At 40.2% G+C, this 22,345-nt stretch overlaps 1 protein-coding gene across 2 annotated transcripts in view; it reads left to right on the top strand.

The window, feature by feature from the left end:
• The window catches only part of PLPP4 (phospholipid phosphatase 4), a 90,553-nt gene extending 73,862 nt beyond the window's left edge, over nucleotides 1-16,691 (top strand). For both annotated transcript variants that reach the window (XM_074959239.1, XM_074959238.1), the window contains exons 6-7: nucleotides 10,618-10,788; nucleotides 16,375-16,691. In XM_074959239.1, coding sequence (XP_074815340.1) covers nucleotides 10,618-10,788; nucleotides 16,375-16,574 — 371 coding nt within the window. In that variant the 3' untranslated portion in view covers nucleotides 16,575-16,691. The remainder of the gene's footprint in view (nucleotides 1-10,617; nucleotides 10,789-16,374) is intronic.
• Nucleotides 16,692-22,345: the final 5,654 nt, after the last annotated feature.

Below are 22,345 nucleotides of genomic sequence, written 5' to 3'. Positions count from 1 at the left end.
ATAAAACAAGCAAAGTATGTATAGAAAAGAATGCTAAGGAATTTAGTTCACCATCCAGAGAAGCCTGTATGAATAGCTGGGCACTGAGAATATTATCCTAAAAGCAGTATTTGATCCTTTTTACAGAGTGAATTGCCTGTATTAATGTTGTTGACTAACCATGTCTTCAAAATATAGCCAGCAAGCAAAGTAGCAGCCTACACAGAGTGCACAGCAATCCAGTGATGTCAGAGTCTACTCTTACTTCTCTATTTGATGCTCCTCCATCTGAGAGCTGTTAGCTGCTGAGTCCGTGTTCTCTCTGCTGCTGACAGTACACACTGAGGCCATGGGGACACGCAGCTGGGTTCTGGATGTACACATTCCAGGTTTTAGAAAGTCAATCTCACAACACTGTAATGTAAAGCTTGGCTGGAGAATATTGGTTTCACGGCCACAAGCTAAAGCATCATGACTTTACTTTTTCATCTTATGTGGGGCATAAGTCCCCCCAGGAGAGTTTGTGAGTCAGTCTTTATTTCTGCCCTTGAGTTCAGAGTTACAAGCTAACAGCCTAAGGCAAAATGTGTCTCTCCACCTACACTGCAAATACAGCTCCAACTGTGTATTGAGCATTCTTTTATGATAGGAACTTCCACTGACCTCAATGGAAATTTTTCATGCTCTGAACAAATACAGAGCATGGGAAAGGGACCAGTAATGCCATGAGCATTTTGATTTTTTTGTACCAGGCTCTTTGATTGGACTTGATCCAGGGTTCATCAAGATAAATCTACCACTATATTCCACCATACTTTTAAAGGGATGATTTTTTATGTTGTTAGATTCTGCCACCAATCTTCAGATCAATATAACACATCAATACAGTTCTGGACATTGCATTGTGGATTAGATTGAATAGAACAGAGTACAAGGCAGATGTGGAGGTTCCTTAATAAAAGTAGGGATGGTTTGCCTACATTCTTTTGAATCAGATACAGTTTGCTGTGACTTGGCCTCTTAGCCTATGCTTTTAATTACCTTCTTGCCTTCAGAATTAAATGCATGTAATTTATAACACTCTCAGTCACCCATATATTGTTTATATGGAGTACATTTAACTACAGCTCTATCTGCTTTTCATTTATTTATGTATCACCATGAAGGGAATTCTACAGAAGAATCCAAGCCCACAAAGTGGAAATTCACAATGCAAAAGATTTTACATATAGGAAGGTTTTTAATGATCTCCCTAAAGACTTCACAATGGGTTCAGATATTGTATAAAGTATAAAAATGTACATGGATCCTTTGTCTAAGGGGCACCTGCATGATGATAATGTGCTTAAATTATTCCTTAGAGCTGGGCAGAATTTTTCATCCAGAATTTTTTTTTTCCTGAAAAATGTAGATTTGAGACAATTGAAACATTTCACAAATTCATGTCAATTTCAGTGATTTTTTTTACTGGAAAAAAAAGGAAAACAATTTCAGAAATGTCAGAACCATAGAATCATGACTGGAGGAGACCTCGAGAGGTCATCTAGTCCAGTCTCCTTCACTCATGGCAGGACTAAGTATTATATAGACCATCCCTGACAGGTGTTTGTCTAACCTGCTCTTAAAAATCTCCAATGATGGAGATTCCACAACCTCCCTAGGCAATTTATTCCAGTGCTTAACCACCCAGACAGTTAGGAAATTTTTCCTAATGCCCAGCCTAAATCGCCCTTGCTGCAATTTAAGCCCATTGCTTCTTGTTCTATCCTCAGAGGCTAAGGAGAACAATTTTTCTCCCTCCTCCTTGTAACAACCTTTTATGTACTTGAAAACTGTTATCATGTTTTCTCTGAGTCTTCTCTTCTCCAGACTAAACAAACCCAACTTTTTCAATCTTCTCTCATAGGTCATGTTTTCTAGACCTTTAATCATTTTTGTTGCTTTGTCCTCACTTTCTCCCATTTATCCACATCTTTCCTGAAATGTGGCACCCAAAACTGGACACAATACTCCAGCTGAGGCCTAATCAGAACAGAGTAGAGAGGAAAAATTACTTCTCAGGTCTTGCAGACAAAATCCTGCTAATACATCCCAGAATGATGTTCGGGTTTTTCTGCAACAGCGTTACACTGTTGACTCATATTTAGCTTGTGATCCACTATAACCCTCAGATCCCTTTCCACAGTACTGCTTCCTAGACTGGGGTGGCCAAACTTTTTGGCCCGAGGGGCACATCTGGGTATGGAACTTGTATGGCGGGCCATGAATGCTAACAAAATTGGGGGTTGGAATGCGGGAGGGGTGAGGACTCTGGCTGGGGTGCGGGCTCTGGGGTGGGGCTGGGGATGAGGGGTTGGGGGTGCAAGAGGGTGCTCCGGGCTGGGACCGAAGGGTTTGGCGGGTGGTAGGGGGATCACAGCTCGGGCAGGAGGTTGGGGTGCAGGAAGGGATCAGGGATGCAGGCTCCGGCTGGTGCTTACCTCAAGTAGCTCCCGGAAGCAGCGGCATGTTCCCCCTCCAGCTCATACACAGAGGCGCAGCCAATGGGAGCCCTGGCCAATGGGAGTTGCGGGGGCGGTGCTTGGGGTGGGGGCAGCGAGCAGAGCTCCCTGTTTGACCCTCCACATAGGAGCTGGAGGGGGGACATGCCGCTACTTTCAGGAGCCACCCGGAGCCACGGCATATGTGGAGCGGGACAAGCCCCCAAACCTGCTCCCCCGCTGGAGCTCCAGATTGGAGCAAGCCCCAGACTCTGCTCCCTGGCAGGAGCTTGAGGGCCGGATTAAAACGTCTGAAGGGCCACATGTGGCCCCTGGGGCATAGTTTGCCCACCCCTGTCCAAGACAGTCATTTCCTATTTTGTATGTGTGCAACTGATTGTTCCTTCCTAAGTGGAGTATTTTGTATTTGTCCTTATTGAATTTCATACTGTTTACTTCAGACCATTTCTGCAGTTTGTCCAGATCATTTTGAATTTTAATCCTATCCTCCAAGGCACTTGTAACCCCTCCCAGCTTGGTATTGTCTGCAAATGTTATAAGTGTACTCTCTATGCCATTATCTAAATCATTGATGAAGATATTGAACAGAACCAGATGCAGAACTGATCCATCTAGGCTGTATTTTCCTAAACTATTTAGTATTTCCTTACTAAAAGTCAAACTATACCACATCTACTGCTTCTATCGTTCATTTCAACATTTTCAAAATGAAACATTTAGATTTTCCGGGCTAGATTCACAAGGGGACTTAGGTGCTGTTCACAACATTGAGGAAAAGGAGGGCCCCCTCTGTTTATATCAGATAGGCTAGTGCACTCACCTGGGATATGGGAGAAGTGGGTTCAGATCTCTCCTCTATGGTAGTGGCTGTTCTAGGATGGGTCTTAATCTCTCCTATTGAAGCTATTCTACTTTGTATAAATAATTAAATATTCACTGGAGCAGGGACTGAAACCCAGGTGAGTGCGCTGACCACCAAGCTACAGAATCGTTCTCACTCTCTGGCCCAGTTTCATATAAAGTGTGGAGATTTGAATCTGGGTTTCCTACATCCTAGGTGAGTGAGGAAATAGGGGGTTGGAGGGTGCTGAAAATTCTGAAAAACGTTTTTTATCAATTTTCAAAAAAATTGGAACTGCCAGCAAACTTAAAAATCAGTACTTGATGTAGCTGTAATATGCTTTGCAACAGACTGAATGTTTATAATATACATGGCCTGCCATGACTCAGCTGTTCAAATCAGCATTAAAGGTCTCTGACGCTAATTGCATCACACTGCCCATTTAATCCAGTAATACATCATTTCAGTCCAAGTAGAATCACTGTCAGTGTTTCAAACTTATAACATTTTCTCTTCACAGAAGAGAAACTTTGAAGGAATTCCATCTTAAGAAGGTTTTGAACCCCAGTTGATGAGTTGTTTCCCTTTGTTTTACTTTGTAAATGTATTTGAAACTAGAGGCAAGTCTACACTACAGTGTTACATCGGCGCAGCTGCAGCACATCTGGTGCAGACACGCTATGCCAACGGGAGAGCGCTCTCCTGTTGGCATAATTGCTTCACCTCTGCGAGAGGTGGAAGCTGTGGCCTGGTCTACAATGGGGGATGGGGAGAATCGATCTAAGTTACGCAACTTCAGCTAAGTGAATAACGTAGCTGAAGTTGACGTACTTAGATCTACTTACTGCGGTGTCTTCACTGCGGTAAGTCGACGGCTGACACTCTCCCGTCAACTCCGCTTGCCTCTTGCCCCGGTGGAGTACCGGAGTTGACAGGAGAACGCTCGGCGGTCGATTTATCGTGTCTAGACTAGATACGATAAATTGACCCCCGCTGGATCAATCGCTGCCCATCGATCCAGCAGGTAATGTAGACAAGCCCTATGTCAGCTAGAGAGTGTCTCCCGCTGACATAACGCTAGTATGGACAGCGCAGAACTTGCATCTCTTGGGTGGTGGGGAGGAGGTTCCCCCCCACCCGAGAGACATAAGTAATTTGACTTAGGCTGTAATGTGTATCTGCCCAAAGAGTCTCCAAATTTTGATACCCCTCTGTCACTAAGTTCTCTGAAAAAAAACAAGGAGTCCGGTGGCACCTTAAAGACTACCAGATTTATTTGGGCATAAGCTTTTGTGGGTAAAAAAACACTTCTTCAGATGCATGGAGTGAAAATTACAGATGCAGGCATTATATAATGTAGGGTTACCATAGTCCGTATTTTCCCAGACATGTCTGGCTTTTTGGTTCTTAAATTGCCATCCGGGAGGAATTTTTAAATATCTAAAAACATCCGGGATTTTGCCATTATTATTTTTCCCCAAAGAAGAGTTGATCATTCAAGGAAGAGGGTGAATGTTGATCATTCGAGAAAGAAAGTGAATGTTAATCACTTGAGAGAGTGCCCGCTTTTCCCCCCGTGCTTCCAGTACTTGTGCCATGAAACAGCTGTTTCGCGTGGCTGGGAGAGAGCGGGGAGGAGGGAGAATACGGCGCGCTCAGGGGAGGAGGTGGGGCCGGGGCGGGGATTTGGGGAAGGGGTCCAATGGGGCAGGGAGGGGGCAGAGTTGTGGAAGGGACTTTGGGGAAGGGGTTGGAATGGGGGCGGGGAAGGGGTGGAGTTGGGGTGGGGTGGGGCTGGGGGGCACGAGCAAATACCCCCCCCCATGGAGTGTCCTCTTTTTTGAATGTTCAAATATGGTAACCCTATATAATGACACATGAAGGAAAGGGAGTTACCTCACAAGTGGAGAACCAGTGTTGACAGGGCCAATTCGATCAGGGTGGATGTAGTCCACTCCCAATAATAGATGAGGAGGTGTCAATTCCAGGAGAGGCAAAGCTGTTTTTGTAATGACCCAGCCACTCCCAGTCTCTATTCAAGCCCAAATTAATGGTGTTAAATTTGCAAATGAATTTTATTCTGCTGTTTCTCTTTGAAGTCTGTTTCTGAAGTTTTTTTGTTCAAGTATGGCTACTTTTAAATCTGTTATTGAATGTCCAGGAAGATTGAAGTGTTCTCCTACTGGCTTTTGTATGTTACCATTCCTGATGTCCAATTTGTGTCCATTTATCCTTTTACGTAGGGAAAGAATAAATGGACACAAATCGGACATCAGGAATGGTAACATATAAAAACCAGTAAGAGAACACTTCAATCTTCCTGGACATTCAATAACAGATTTTAAAGTAGCCATACTTGAACAAAAAAACTTCAGAAACAGACTTCAAAGAGAAACAGCAGAACTGAAATTCATTTGCAAATTTAACACCATTAGTTTGGGCTTGAATAGGGACTGGGGGTAGCTGGTTTATTACAAAAGCAGCTTTGCCTTTCCTGGAATTGACATCTCCTCATGTATTAATGGGAGTGGACTACATCCACCCTGATCAAATTGGCCCTGTCAACACTGGTTCTCCACTTCTGAGGTAACTCCCTTCCCTTCATGTGTCATTATATAATGCCTGCATCTGTAATTTTCACTCCATGCATCTGAAGAAGTGGTTTTTTTACCCACAAAATCTTATGCCCAAATAAATCTGTTAGTCTTTAAGATGCCACTGGACTCCTGGTTGTTTCTGTGGATACAGACTAACACGGCTACCCCCTGATACTAAGTTCCCTGAGAATCCCCCTGAGATGATACAGCCTATGCAAATGATAAATATCAAGGAAGTTCTGTACTTACCATCCTCTTTTTGAAACTAATAATGATCTTATCTAAAAAAAGCTTTAGTTAGGTCCTTTGTCTTTAGGGGCTAATTAAGTTCATTGAAATGCAACGCGGTGCTTTTTTTTTTTTTTTTTTTTTGGTGGGTACCGCTGTCTATGATTAATATTTGTCTCACTGCCTTTGCAAAAATCTATGGCCCTGGAGCATCTTAATAGAACCCAATATTTCTTGCACTAGGAATGTGAAAATTACATGCCTGAAAATAAAAAGGTTTAGATTAAAGAAATTAAGGAAGAAACTCCCATTTTTTAAATTGCATGATGTATGGAAAGTAAGACTGTTCCTGCATCCCCTCATAATGTACAAATATTGAGACAGGCACCCAGAAATCTGTTTTTCTGAATACCAGGTGAATTTTATATTCTCAAAGCATTAATAAAATATAGGGGCTGACATTAACATATTAACATATTTTAATTGCTGTTTTTTTCCCTTCAATGTTGGTCGTGATCCTAAGAGATGCTAAACAACACCTCGCTGGAGTTTTCACTGTGGGAAAATACGTTGCTCCCCAGACTAAAATGTAAATTGTGTTTGCTGCTTTTTTCTGCATTGGAATTGTCTTTCAAACCACAGCAATTCTGAATACGAGTAGGGGTGACCTGAAGACCTACATTACAAAGAGCGATTGCTACTGCACAAGGGTACTTCTCAACTGTTCAGAGGCTAGGTTTGGAAAATCAGTACAAAATTCAGATGCTTATCCAAACCCTCTGAACTGCTAGGGGCTGCAAATCTCACAAGTGGAGGCTCGCTAGTGAAATTTATTACATTATGTGCTTCCAGATGGATTGAAGGAAATACCATTGTCAATGTATTTCAGCTTTCCCTTTTGCAGTCATGGAAAGAACAAGGAGGTGGAAAGGCACACAGAAATTGTAGGGTGAGGGGGGAAAGGAGAGACATGGGGAAAAAAAGTAAACCTAATTTTTTAGTATTATTTCAAAAAGGGAATCTGATTACATTTGAGTGGTGGTGAACATCTGGGTCAGATTCTGTTTTATACCCTGCTAGTCCATCCTATTATTACACATCTCACTTAGCTCATCAAGTAAAGAAGATAAAAAGCATGCATCAAGTTAAGACTAGCTTTGAACATGGGAGGAAACCACCACAACATGTCCTCTAGAGCAGGGATTCTCAAACTGCATTGCACCGCAACCCCCTTCTGACAACAAAAATTACTTCACGACCCCAGGAGGGGGGAACTGAAGCCTGAGCTCGCCCAAGCCCCGCTGCCTTGGGTGGGGGACCAAAGCCCAAACCCCACCGCTCCGGGAAGGGAGGCCAAAGCTGAAGCTCAAGGGCTTCAGGCCCAGGCAGGGGGCCTGCAACCTGAGTCCTGCCGCCCAGGGCTGAAGCCCCTGGGCTTTGGCTTCAGCCCTGGGTAGTGGGGCTCGGGCTTCAGCCCCAGACCCCAGCAAGTGTAAGCCAGCCCTGGCGACCCCATTCAAAGGGGGTCATGACCCACTTTGGGGTCCTGACCCACAGTTTGAGAACCACTGCTGTAGAGATAGAAGGATGTTGCAGTACAAAAATACCATTTTTGTACTCTTTTTGTGGAGCAACAAAAGACTTTGTTTTCCAGTGCTGTCTGTTTTACTATCCACTGATTTGGGCACAGTCTATACCCACATCCTAAAAGCTTTTTTGAAATAATAATTAAAAAGTAGGTTTACTATCTGTAGGAGACCTTTCATTGTGATGGAGTGCATTAGACACTTACCTGTTTCAGAGTCCACTTCCCACCTTCTTCAGCCAGGAAGAATGTAGTGAAATCACCAAAGGCTGAAGGGGGCTATCCAAAACTAAGTGTTTGGTGCCCCTGTTGGATGCTTAGTATGCATCCCATCTCTATCTGCTACGTCTGTTCAAAAGAGACAATTCATTTGTGAGTTTAAAGGTGAAAAACAAGTCTTCAGTAACTACATTCAGTTGTCTGCATGGTTGAAATGTATGAAAATGCTCCACTGTGGTATCAACTAAAATTGACCATTCCATAGATTCATCTGCAGAACACAAAGGTAATTACTTTATTTCGTATTTCATTTAGCGATGGAAAGTATGTGAAGGATATTTGAAAGCCCTAAGCATAAGTTTAGTAAACAAATCTGGGCTTGATCCAAGATCAATGAGAGTTTTGCCATTGAATTCTCCGAGAGTGGGATCGGTGGCTTTTATCATATGACGGTGACTAATTCATGTGTCAAAAAACGAGTAATGCCTAGTTCTTACAGTGACAAACGCATAACAGATGTCACAGGGAGGTACACAGGTAGTTCTTTACAATTATTTTTATTAGGTACCCCATGAATATTCAGGACTCCATTTACTTACATAATGGCAGTGTATTAATTAGACTGTTTTTCACTAGACACATGCATAAATAGAATTCGAACCATAACCTCAAATCAGAGTGAAACCAATATATTTAAGTTATGTGGAATTATCAATGAATTAGTTGCAACTTCCTTCATCTTCTTAGAGAAGGTACTCAGCAATTTACAGGATTAGAAAATGAATATAAGGATCTGATCTGACACTCACTGAAGTCAGTGGAAAGACTCCCATTGATGTCAATGGGCTTTGGATCAGCTGTCTAGAGAGCAATCTCTGCTATCCTTCCTACAGCTGGTCCTTCCAGACTGTAGTTAAGGCTCATAGGTGAGCCTCTCTGTGTTACTCTGTGTTTGTACCCTTTTTGTGGAGCAACAAAAGACTTTGTTTTCCAGTGCTGTCTGTTCCACGCCTTTCATCAGCACTACATTTACTACAACAAATGTTTAAAATGTATAAGATACATATTTTTATTAAAAAATAAAAAAAACTTTTTTTTTGGTTAAATCACTGCCCAGATCCATCACCAGCTATCTGGAATGTGAACAGCAATCTGTATAAAAACATTCGGTATATAGAAACTTGGCATTTGGATTCTGTCATAACTGCTAGCTAAGAATGTGATATAGAAGCAAGTAAATGGAACCCAATAATATCTTTTAAACATATCAAAATATCTTTATATGAGTGAATCCTTTTACACCATCAATCATGGACTTTCCAGCAAAGGCTCCAGTTCATCAGAACTCTTAACCTTGTGCCTAAAGTTAAGCATACGCTTAAGTGCTTATTGGAACGGATGCCATAAAGCAAAAGATAAATATGTAATACTGGATAGGAGATCTGGCTTTTCCGGAGGAAAAGAGTTCACTGTTAAAGAAAACTTTACTGAAAAGATTAAAAAAAAAGAGAGAGATCACAGTATTCTGGGATTTGGTGGGTTATGTGTGAGCTGCACATCTTTGAAAGGCAGGTGGATTTATTCTGAAGTATTTACTCAACCTCATTACCTTGTATTAGTGTATAAATGTATATCACAGATATGGAAAGCATGTATTAATAATAGGCCCAATCTTGCATGGGACCGAGTAGCCACAACTCAGAACTTGTAGGCTTGAGCCTAAGATTTGTAATGTCACTATTGCCTTTTAACAAAAAACATTTAAAAGTCAGCTGTTAGGAAGGTTAATTTTTTATAACTAAAATAGCCAAGATATATCAGTACTGTTAAGATGAAGGCTGGGGTTATTACTGTGCAAACTTCTCAATTATTGTGTGTGCAAAGTTTACAGGGGGTGTCAATGGGCAGACAATTAGCCAAATCCGAACTCAGAGATGACCTGTGCCTACCAATAGTGGGGGGACAGAGTGAGGACAGCCGGTTTCAGTGGTGTTACTGAGCATGCTCAGTTCTTGTGAGCATGCTCGGTACTGCCCATGCAGAAAACCTGGCGGGGCACGTGACTCCCACATTCTGCCCCCCACACCCCCACACACACACTTTGCCTCTGTCCGGACTGCCAGATGCTTTTGAACAGACCGCAAAATCTTTGTATTTACTTATTATTATTATTTATTATTATTTTATTATCATTATTGTTATTGTTATTACTTTTGTATTATTTTCTCTGGAGTCTGGACCTTGATTATTCCTTGACCGAGAAATTTGGACCTTGACAGAAAACAATAGATTACTCCGGTTTACACAGTGGATATGGGCCTGAGACTAAAGAGTGCCGTGTGCCTCCCACCAGATACTCTGCACCCGTGGCTCCCCCATATGGTCATTACAGTTTATCTGGGTTCAGGATGCATGGCCTGTGCTTTGTGTATCCTTCTGGTTCTAATGGCCGAAAACCTAAAAGGACCTTAGGACCAGGACCGTGTTGCAGTAGAAAGATACCTGTCATAAAGTCATAGAGTTTAAGGCCAGAAGGGACCACCCTATCATCTAGTCTGACTCCTGTATATCATAGGCCTCTCACTTCTCTGTTAAACCTCACAGGATCATACTCTTACTCCAGTTGTTAATTACATGATTCTGTAATTTTGTGTTTTTCTTCGGCAGTTGCATTTTCAGGCCTTGGCTTTACGACCTTCTACTTAGCTGGAAAGTTGCACTGCTTCACCGAAAATGGCCGAGGGAAAAGCTGGCGGCTTTGTGCAGCAATTCTGCCTCTGTATTGTGCCATGATGATTGCCCTGTCACGCATGTGTGATTACAAGCATCATTGGCAAGGTGAGTCATGGTGATACCTTTCCTTTTTCTTATCCTTGTATTTCTGCAGTGAGAGCTCCAGGGATGGAGTGGTTATAGCTTGTTTGGCTCGCTGCTAGTTCTAGGCATCATTTTAGTTCCAACAGTGTGTGTGAATATGACGGGGCCCAGTATATCTGTGTGTTTTTATATATGATTGAATGCATATAAACATATTTTGGCCCATTACTGCAGAACAGAAAACTACAGGACTCTTTCTGAAATGTTACTAGGTGGATTGTGGCATCGTAAGATATATAGTATAGAATACGGATGGTGACAACTTTTTCCCACGCTCAAAGCTTCATGTCTTATAACTTTTTAGTAGAACAGATGTTTGGGTAAAAGGCTACAGTCATAATGGCTTTGGAGGAATGAGAACCTCTGTTTCCAAATTAATCACCTAATTTAGTAAGGAAACTATATCATAGTCACATCATGTCCAATAAAAAAATAAAATTGATTTTCCATAGCTTCTGGCAGATATTTTTGATTCTGGGATTTTACTTCAGAATGCACTAATTCTCAGATGTTAGCTGGGTGGATTAAATATGTACAATGTAACATTGTACCAGTGTATGTTCACTAAGTCGCAACTGCAAATTAAAATATTCAGAACGTATTTTATCATGACATGGTCTTTATTGCAGGAACATGCAGTGCTTTCCTCATTCTGCAATCAGATCTCAGAGTCAGAAGATCTTGCCACTGTCACATTAATTTACATGGAATAAATGGGTCAAAGGTCTTAACATAAGCCAGTCACTGTCTAACATTAAACAGCCTTGAACAGTTTTTGCTGTATAGAAACCTGAGCCTGCTTAGTACCATGGCAAACACACCATTCAAAATCATTTTAACCTTTTATTAAAGATAAAGAAAAGTGGGCAAAACAGTTAAAGCATTTGAAATGTAGAGTATTAAGTAAGGCTTTCATTTTAATAGCACCCCTTGTTCATTTTCCCTTTAGCTAGAGAGAGTTTTGGAAGGGAAAAAAACCTGTGTTTGACAATCTTTTAGATGGTATTAAAGATAGTAATAATTGTCCTTTTGGGTAAAAGAGAAGAAGTTAGCTGAGATGAGCTGGAGCTGTTGCTGCTGCTGTTGTTAAAGTCCTATTTTGCTTATTCTTAGAGGTGTTTAGGATTTAGCTCAAGCAGGGATACCAGTGTCGTCTGAATCCCTCCCTCTGGCTCGATCTGGTCAGCACATCCCTCAGGATTAGGACGAAGAAGGCCCAGGGTCCCAGGAAACACTGGGGATGGCAGCCATGATGGTGCAGCTCGCTCCAGTAGCTTCGTCTGTGCTTTCTAATTTCCCCCCCAAAGTCTTTCTTTAAGGTCCCCCCCAAAAAGGGAGTGATGGGTGGAATAGCGCATCCCCTCATTATTTTGTTCCTAATATAAGACCTAATATCCGACATACCAATTGCAGTTCATTATAATCCAGTTACATACCTTTTGTCTTTACCAAGCATGATTTTGACATAGTCCTTGAATTATATCAGTAGACTTTTCTGTTTTGACTAATTCTGAGGTTATTTTTATCAGGTTTTTTTGCACCTGTTCCCATTAACATTTGCTATTATAGGTTATTATGACATTTTATGAACTTTCACATATCCTTTACAATTGAGCTCACAATTAGAATAAATTTGTAAGCCCAATTATCATAATATAATCCCTCTTTTTTATGAACGAATTCCGCCTGGGATCAGACATTTGTTCATAAAATCACAGTTACTAAGAAAAACCTTATTTTATCTCAAGCATATAGGGGGGGAAAGGAAAAGAAAAAGAAAAAGGTACTCGATTATAGTGTAATTTGCACTATAAGGTTGCAAATTTCTTATTCCAAAACTGGGATTTACAAATATTACTTGATTAAATGTTACCAAAATTGCACTTAAATTTTCCAGATGTTAACAACACTAAGAACTCAAACTCACTTAATTTGTAGCTAAAACTGGTGCTGTTATATATTTGTAAGATGTTGAAGAACAAACCAGTTCTTATCATGTCTTTGTCTGTATGCCCTGGATGGGTAAAGATGGGGGGGGGGGTGCGAAATCCCCTCTTTTGCCACTTACACAGTTAAAGCTATCCATGTACACAAACCACGAATATTTTAGGCACTAGTGGTTAATCTTGGACAGTTGGAAAAAAATCTTTAGCCCTGATGGTGTTCTTACCCAAGTTTGTTGTCTCCTTTTAAAAGAAGCAACAAATTGATGTTTTTTTGGAACTACATTTGCATTTCTGAGCCCTTTGCAACACCCAAAGAGGGCAAAAACAAAACAACAACAAAACATTTTGAAAACAAACCATTCAGAGAAATCACCAAAAAGTTTGGTGTTGCAAAAGCCCTTCATTCTGGTGGCTTGATATTCAATTCACAGTCAGTGCAGTAGCAGCCCTGATGTTTTGTTAACAAAGAGGGGTTACCCAAGAAGTTATTTCAGGAAAAAAAAGTAAAATCTGCGCTTTAGCAACTTAACCTTCAACAATTTAAAATGGCAAAATTGAAGTATTTTTGCTTTTTCTTAAAAATAAGTTTTTGCTAAACCTGCAAAATTATTACCAATCATTGACAATACAGACCTCAAAATAATAATTAAAAAAAATGAAACAAAGTGTTTGTTAAAGAAATTTTAAAAATTAGAAACTTTAAAAATGGTTTGCTTTGCATGCTTATCTCAAACAACCTCAACACATTTAAGAATTTTAAAACAAAACATGGAAAAGTGGGTTTATCCTATTCAAAACAAAATTTTTCATTGTACTTTTTCTGATTCGAAAATTTAAAATATCTAGTCAAAATCGATTTAGATGAAACCATATTTTCTGACAGAAAAAAAATTTGGTCAAACAACATTGATCAGCTGTACAAGTAATGTACAGTAAAATAGCAACAATTTCAAGTGTAGACAGTCATTTTTATAGCAATTTATCGACAAGACATTTTAAGGATGGTGGAACATTCTAAATCAATGAAGAAAAATAGAAATTAAATTTTAAAAAATTCAGATAACCACTTGACATTGCAGACTAATTATTTCGGCAAATTCATGTGCATAGAGATAGATATGCTGTGGAATGTAGTATTAAAACTGTGCGTGTCTGTGAGAAAAGATTCAGTAATTATTCTCTAGCTTGGTCTATGCATGTTTGCAGTGTGTTTTATCCTGCCAAGAGCAAGAATTATTTATGGACTAAAATATGTGCTGTGAGGCAGATAATTATGGTGTGTTTTATATGTTGTGGAAATAGATTACACCCAAGGGGTTACCACTATGTCCATTACAGCTGCATATGTTTGTCTTTGAAGCTTAAGGAGATGATGCTGAAAACTCGGCTGGCTGCTCACAAACCAGAGATTATTCAGGCAGCCATGTTATCCTGCAAGTGACCTTAGCTCTTACCTGAGAAAACCGCAGTCTCCAGGGAGGGACGAGTCACTCTGTAAAATTTAGCATTGTAACTCAGCCCCTGTCTTTTGTGCTCAGTGGAGGCAGCCAATTGTGTTAAATTATTTACGGTGGCTTTGTGATACAGCCTTAACTGCCCAGTGGGGAATGAGCAAGGACTATCAATATACTGTACAGGACTTAGTGAACTGTAGGTGAAAGAGGAAATAGCATTACCTTACATTAAAAAGCCATAGAACGGAATCTCAGAATCAATATTATGAGCTTTCTCCGAGCCGCCTTCAGTTGTGATGGAAAGTGTAGTGTTCATTATCTTTGTGCTGGCATTAGTGAACTATAACAGATTAGCATATTTCATATAAAATCCCAAATACATTGACTATTTTAAGACCCTAACTCAACACATGGCTTTCTCTAATCTGAAAAGATTCCAATGAATTTATTAACTAGATAAATGGAAATATATAGAACCGGGGTAAACAAGGAGTCTGGAACAATGTTCCCTTTCTGTTGTTGGTAAATTAATTAAAAATAGTATTTTGCAAGACTGTCTCTACTAGGATCTCAAACTAAACACAGGCGTCTTCTTGGAGAAAACCAGACTGAAAATGCTTACTCTAATTTTGTGGAGTACGTGGGGCAAGATCAGCAACCCAGAGATCTAAAGCACTGCAGTCATGTGGTTAGTTTGTATTGTGGTAGTTTCCATGGGCCTTGGTCAGGATCAGAGTCCCTCTGTGGTGGATGGTGTACAAACATACAATAAAAGCAGTCCCTACCCCAAAAAGTGTATGAATGGCTAGATTGTGAAACACTTGGTCATACTGGTGAGCATTTACCCACACAAGAATGTACCCACACAAGCAATCTCTTTGACTTCAGTGGGGCTCTACATGTCAACTTGTGCTCACCGATGTAAAGGTTTGTACAATCTAGCTCTAATTAAGGAGATGTAACAGGTGGCTGTAGTGTACAGTATAGAGTAGTAGGAACACATGATTGTGTATCCTCGCTACATATAGCAACTTGTGAGTAGTAACAGTGAAGTCCATCAGAATACTCATGAGTAAGGTGCTACTTACTATATGTAAGACTGGCAGAATTGAGGCCTGAGTTATCAATCATGCCATATCAATAACCTAAAGAAAAGGTACTAATCTTCATAATTCAAAAGCCTCCAGGAAGGGTGAGCTCTTTTTTAAAGGACAGAGAAAGGACGAACACACAAGGTTTCCCAGCTGCTCTTGTTTGAAGAACCTGAGAGAAAGTAAAAATACTCCTGCCTGAGCTGTAAAGTCCAATGCTGTCAGGAGAAGTTTGAGTCAAAAGGAGGTCATTATACTGAAACTAACTATGTTGATCATAGTGGAAAGGACATAACATAATTAACAGTGTGCTTGCAGCTCTGGATACTCTGGGAGTCCTAGTATCCTCTCTAAATGAAAAGGGTGCTGTTCTCTCATCTTCATCAATATAATGAGAGTTGCCATTATATTGACATTTTCCAGCAGGAGTTCCAATGTGATGCTATCGATTAGGACAGAGGGAATGGAGATCACTGTGATAGTGGTCTATAAAATCATGAATGGAATGAAGAAAGTGAATATGGAACTGTTGTTTACCACTTCACATAACAGAAAAACCAAGGGTCACCCAATGAAATTAATTGGCAGAAGGCTTAACACAAACATAATGAAGTACTTCACACAGTGAACAGTCAACATTTGGAACTGGTTGCCAGGGGATGTTGTGAAGGCTAAAAGTATAACTGGGTTCCAGAAAGAATTGGATAAGTTCATGGAGGGTAAGTCCATCAATGGTCAGGGTCACAAACCCCTGCTCTGGGTTTCCCTAAATCTCCAACTGCCAGAAGCTGGGACTGGATGACTGGGATGGATCACTTGAAATTGCCCTGTTCTGTTCATTTCCTCTGAAGCCTTTGGCACTAAATGGACCATTGGTCTGAGCTAAGATGGCCGTTCTGATATTCTTACTAAGGCCCCAATGCAATGTCACTTACACTCATTGGGAACCTTTCCACCTCTTGGATGCAGGCTTTAATTCCCCCCATCCACCCCCATTGATATTGGCTGCTATTTCAACACTAACATGCTTGATTTTTTGTTGCTTTTCCTACCTAGATGCTTTTGTCGGAGGAATCATTGGCCTAATTTTCGCTTATATTTGCTACAGACAGCACTACCCACATTTGGGTAACATGGCTTGCCATAAACCTTACGTCAGCTTCCTAGTTCAGACCTCAACGAAGAAAGAAGAGAGACCTACAGCAGATAATGCTACCAGCCTGCCTCTAGAGGGAATAACTGAAGGACCAGTATGACTAATAACTGTGCACAATGAACTTTTAGCCCTTCTCACATTCCTCCAAACTGGTCTCTTAACATGATGTTTCCTACAGTACATTTGGGCAGTGATTTTTTTTCAAGATATTCTTTTTCATACAATAACATCCTCTTACTTTTAAGGTTCAGTTTTCAGTGTATACTGTTTTGTCCAGCTGTCTGTTTTCAGTCCGTTGCCAGAACAAAAAAAATCCAGGGAGGAGAAAAGTGTCAATAGAAAGAACATGCCAAATCCAGGCTAGTTAACTGAATAGTTTTGAATGAGAGGTATTTGAAGATACAGTCAATCTGAAAACAGTGGATGCTGTGTGATGCTGAGCACCTCCTGGGAAGCAGATTGTCCTCAACTGTCCATGACTTCAGTGAGTGTTGAGTGTGGTCATCACTTTCAGGAGGTTTTCAGCAACCGCCATAATCAGCCCTTGGTCTATTTCTTTATATAATTTGATGTGTAAGGGGCAACTTCCTTATGTTTCTGTTGTAATCTTCTAACATAATAAATCTTCCACATGATGTTGAAGTGCTAGTTATCAAGTTTTGGCAGGGTTATTCTGGGCTGGTAATTAAACAGTTGCTGAAATGTATGAAGAGCAAGAGTGTGAAAAGAGCCAAGTCTACTCACATCAAGGGTTTTGAAGGATGAGGCTGACAGCAGAGTGAGCCAAAGCTGTGGAAATTGTCAGCTTGCAATAACATATGTTCATAGGCTGGATTAGAAACTGGATATTAAAATATTAGCATTTTTTTCTGAGAGCTCGTGCAGGAATTATTTTCAAAATTGAATGAAACTGCAGCAACTCCCATGGCATACAACAAGCTGCAATCTTAAAAACAAACAAGCAAAAATCCTAGAACTGCACAGTTGAAGAAACACCATGTTTTCTGTGAATCTCAATGTGCCACAGCTGTCCTGGTAGAATTGTCTCTAATGACTCACTCCAGCATTGGTTGTGATCTTAAGGAATGTAAGGACTTTGGTTCATCAGCATTGGTTTCACATGTATGAATGCTTCAGCCAGTTTCCAGCACTGTAATATGCCTGGCTGAATTCTGAGAAAAATATTCCATTTGCTCATTTCCCCATTTTCAATTCATCATATTGCTAAACCTAGCATTTGTAAGGGTCATCTTGTTGCCTGATCCAAAGCCCATTAAGTGATTGGGAATCATTTCATAGTACTCCAATGGGCTTTGGATGCAGTGCAGAGGGGGTAACTATGTGTATGTCCAACCTATGTTAGTTAATTTATTTTTTTAGGTTCATGTTTCCATTCATTATTCATGCAGTATGACATATTAAAAACATATCACACTCCAGTAAAATGATGTACCTTTGAATGGCAGTGTCAGCTTCCAGCATTTCCTTTAATAGATGGATTAGGAAAGAGCAGGTAAAATGTTCTAAAAATCACACCCTGACAGTTGAACATTTCTTGGCTAGATCAGCTCTTTTAGGTGATCATGACAGCTTTGATCAACAATATCCATTATGGTGCTTTAGATTGGAGGAGACCGGTGCCATAGCTACCTTATAACTAATGTGTTCCTGTTGGAATATGTATTGGCCTTGTAGGCGTTTTGTGATTCAAAAAAGCTGTGTGTCTCAGTGTAAAGGCTTGTCATTTATTTTTGTCAAAGGTACACTTTGTAGATTTTTTGAGAAGAGCTATTCCCTGATTGGCAACATTTGAATTTTTATAGAAGAAAAACAAGTTATGAATCCTTTTTCTAAATAAAAAAAATGCACGCAAAAGAATGCTGCCAAAGTCATTTAATAAAAACATATACAAAATTGTGAAATATACATTAATAGGAAATGACCTTATGGAAAAGTCATAGAAAATGCAATAGGGATGAAACCAATAGGGGATCCACAGAAATTAGGCCTGGTTTATACTGGTGCTATAGACCCTAGTGTAGATAAAATTATACCAGCATAACTGTTTTTATATGCCACTATAGCTTCTGCCAGTTCCTCAGAATGACATAAATTAAACCAATATAAGCATAGTTATGCCGGTTTAACTGCATCCTCACTAGGAGGGTTTTCCCAGTTTAGCTTTACCAACAAAACCCAGCTATAGTAGACCAGTCATTACTCTAGAAACCTAAGCAAATGTAATAAAGAATTATCTCCTTGCTATAGAGTTTTTACACCATTCTGCAGAATTCTAAATCAGGGATATAATTTTATATAGGATGATTAAGAAAACTAGCAAATTTATCATTTCTATAAATTTTGTAGGACTTTTCCATTAGCTTTGTCTTTTAGTGGAAAAACCTGGCTTCTGGCATGTATGCAAATATTAAAAAAATTCTTAAACTGAAATTGAACTTTTATTATTGAGATATAGTGCATTTTACACATTTTTATATAAATCTGGTATATTCTTAAAAAATGAGTAGGGCCTCCTAAATGTGCTGTAAAAATCCCCACTATTTTAATGGACTTTGATACAAGTTAGCTATATTCCCCTTCTTAGTTGGGATGGGAAAGGCTGACAAAGCACTTAGAAGAAACACAACTGTGAAAATGCTGGAATATGAAATGTTGTGCACCATAATACTTATATTGCAAGATAAATGGGTGAAAAGGACTTTGCAATGCAGCAAAGAAAGTATTTTTAATGGATGTAATTAAATTGAAAGTAATAAAACAGACCATGGAAAAGCTTTGATTAAGGTGTAATTAAAATTATGAAAAATGTAATAAAATGAAACTTACAGAAAAGGCCATAGGAGCTATAATTACCAGTACAAGTCAGCGTAAGGAAAGCATTTTTGTGGATCAGTGTATTTTAATTTCATGCTCTCTTAATGTGAAGGAAATGTAATGTTGTAATGCACCAATAAAACTGCACATGAATGTGGGTTTTTGTACATTTGCGTGTTATCATTTTTTGGTAAGGAGAAAGGTCACCAATTTGGTTTCATTAGTAAACCATAACGAGTATTGCAAACCACCAGCCCTAAAATAACTGCAGTCACTTAGGAGCAAGGAACAGTTCCAAGAGTCAGTTACCTTTGCTATAAGAAAGGATCTGTCCCAGAATTCAGCTAGTACACATTATCCAATTTCTATCCAGGAAAAACACACAGTTTTAGATCTTAGAATCCGAAGTTCATCTCGGAACACCCAATCAGCTGAACTACAACATGCCTCTTTGTCTGTGAAGTTTAGAGAATTACATACTTCATAAAACATCAGATTAGTATAAGAGGAATAATAAACTGCTATGGAAAACTATGGAGTAATACTGAAACCAAGAGCAGCTAAGAGTCCAGTTGAGAGTCAGATGAACTTGGAAAATGTCTGCAGGGGTGGATGCACGTCTCAGACTAGAAACAAATCTAAGGGTGTTTAAGCCATTTTTTTCACATTTTTCTTGACCGCAGATTCAGGTAGGTTCAGGAGCTCTGCTTTTTCCAAAACAGTACAATAAGCCCTTGGCTTCTAACACAGTGAGAATGTTTGTAATTTGTTAGGAGGTAGAAAATACTGTGTCAAAGATACAAGATAGAAATTAGGGGCCTGGTTCTGGTTTGACATTGGTATAATTCCACTGACTCAGATTTATACCAATATCAGCAAGACCAGAATCAAGCTCCTAATCCAACTTTTGACCACATATTTTACAAATGGTTTTGTGGGTAAGGGTGAATCTAATTAGATTTGGCTGCAGTCTGGGGTTCTTGGGACTACTTAGAGCTGGTCTAAGAGCAGCCCTGCTCTGACCTCTAAAAGGGGAATAGCCTTGAACAGAGCAGACGCAGGAACAGGGGAGTGGTCAGATCAACTTTGCTCTGCACAGATCAGCCCAGAAAGTCTGCTGTTCAGAATTTATGAGACAGTACAAGAAACATACAATACATTATTATTTTTATAGTGCCTACTCCAGATACATAATTACTTTACAGTAGCCCAGTGTCTCCCAGAACAAATATGGCATGATCCATTCACTGAAGAATTTACCCTCCTGTGCTCATACTAATTCACAGAGAAGGAGCCAAAATTCTGCTCTTAATTAAATCAGTGCAAATACAGAGTAAATACAAATCCATTGTATTACTCCAGAATTACACCATTCTAATACAGCCCTAAGGCTTCAGGTACCATGGAAGTGCTGACACAGTCATTTTGTGATGCAAAGCTGTAGCATACGTACAGAGCAATGTATAAGAAGACCTGAGAGCAGAAGCTGAGAGAGTAGGAACTCAGGAAAGACATCTTCCAGTGTTCCCAAGCATGCATGGGGATCATGCCTATTCCTACCTCCCTGAGAGGGTGGATGCATCCAGCCAACCCCTTTTGGGGTGGCTAGAGTCTACAGGGGAACTTGGAGAGGCAGCCATTGGGTCTTACCACTGTAGAGGAGATGCAAGTGATGCAAAGGCTTCACGCATCCTTTGCACACCTGCACTGTAACTGGGTTCCATCTAGCTCTCAATAATTACCTAAGAGTGTTCCATAGACCCAGGGGGAAAAAAAGTGCCTTGCTGTTAAATGGGCATTAGGCTTTGGCAGTGGAACCTCTTGGTCTAATGTAACTATGGTAAACACACAGCCATTAGTGTGCAGTTTACAGTGCAGGTGTTCTGTTTGATTAATGCTCCAGAGGTGTGCATGGCCCCAGGGCCAGAGGTGTGCATGGCTCTTTAAAAAATGGACCCAATACTGCTTCCAGGGAAATCAGCGGCAAAAGTTCCATTGACTTCTGTGGGAGCAGGAGCAGGGCCACGGTCCTTTCCCATGGTGCGTGTGTTTGTTTGTTGCAGCACAAACAAGACTGTAATAAAAAATGGAAGGATTTATTACTTAGTGCTGGCATTTTGTTTCACACACAGTCAGATCCTGCACAAATTTAACCTTGTTACAACTCCATTAAATTCAGTGAGCTGAAGGAGGTTTACGTCAGTGCAGAACATGGGACTGTTCATTTTTAAAAGGACAGTTTACTCTTATATCACTTGAGACCTAATCGTAAAATTAAACAATGGATGTTACAATACAACTCAATATCTCATCTTTCCTCAGAGAATGGGTGCCTTCAACAAGTTTTTAATATAATCTGATGGCTGCCAACAACAGCCATTTGAAGGGGGATGGTGGAAAGGAAAACTCAAGGAGGAAAAGTTGATCAAATGGAATTTGAGAGGGCAGCAAAAGAAAGAAGCTCCCTGTAAGCCAGAGAATAAAGAAGAAGAGACTCAGAGGCAATGTGAGTATTGGCAGCAGATGCAAGAACATCTTCAATTTCAATAGAAGCCATTGTCTAAGTGGGGAGGGAGAGGAGGAACTGCCAGAAGAAATGTAAGAAAAGAACTAATAGACGGAAGAGGAAATAAAGAAGAGGTCTGTGACCCAGTTAGTGCTCACTTGTAAGATGTCAGCATGGAATTAGGCCTGAAAAATAGCACACATGCACACAAACAGCTGCGAATAAAAGTGAGAGGAAGGGAAGGTGATTTTTTTCCCCTCTGAACTGGACCATGATCATTGACCCCGCTAGGAAGGAAGAAAGCCTTAGGTACTGCAAGTTCAGTTCCTTCCTCGCTGTACAACGTACAGCATCACCTTTGTCTGATCAAAGCCACAGGGCCAAATTCATCCTGGGCCTCATGCCAAGGACTTACACTAGAACTAAGACCATAGAAACTAGAAAATTAAGGGCTGGCTTATCCTCTCTTACGAGAATTCCACTAGAGGGCTACTAGGGAGTGGGGAATAAAGGGGCCAGGAAGCAGTTTG

Source organism: Natator depressus, chromosome 7 (genome assembly GCF_965152275.1).
Source record: "Natator depressus isolate rNatDep1 chromosome 7, rNatDep2.hap1, whole genome shotgun sequence".
Classification (NCBI taxonomy): domain Eukaryota; kingdom Metazoa; phylum Chordata; order Testudines; family Cheloniidae; genus Natator; species Natator depressus.
This window is presented reverse-complemented; position numbering and strand designations above follow the sequence as displayed.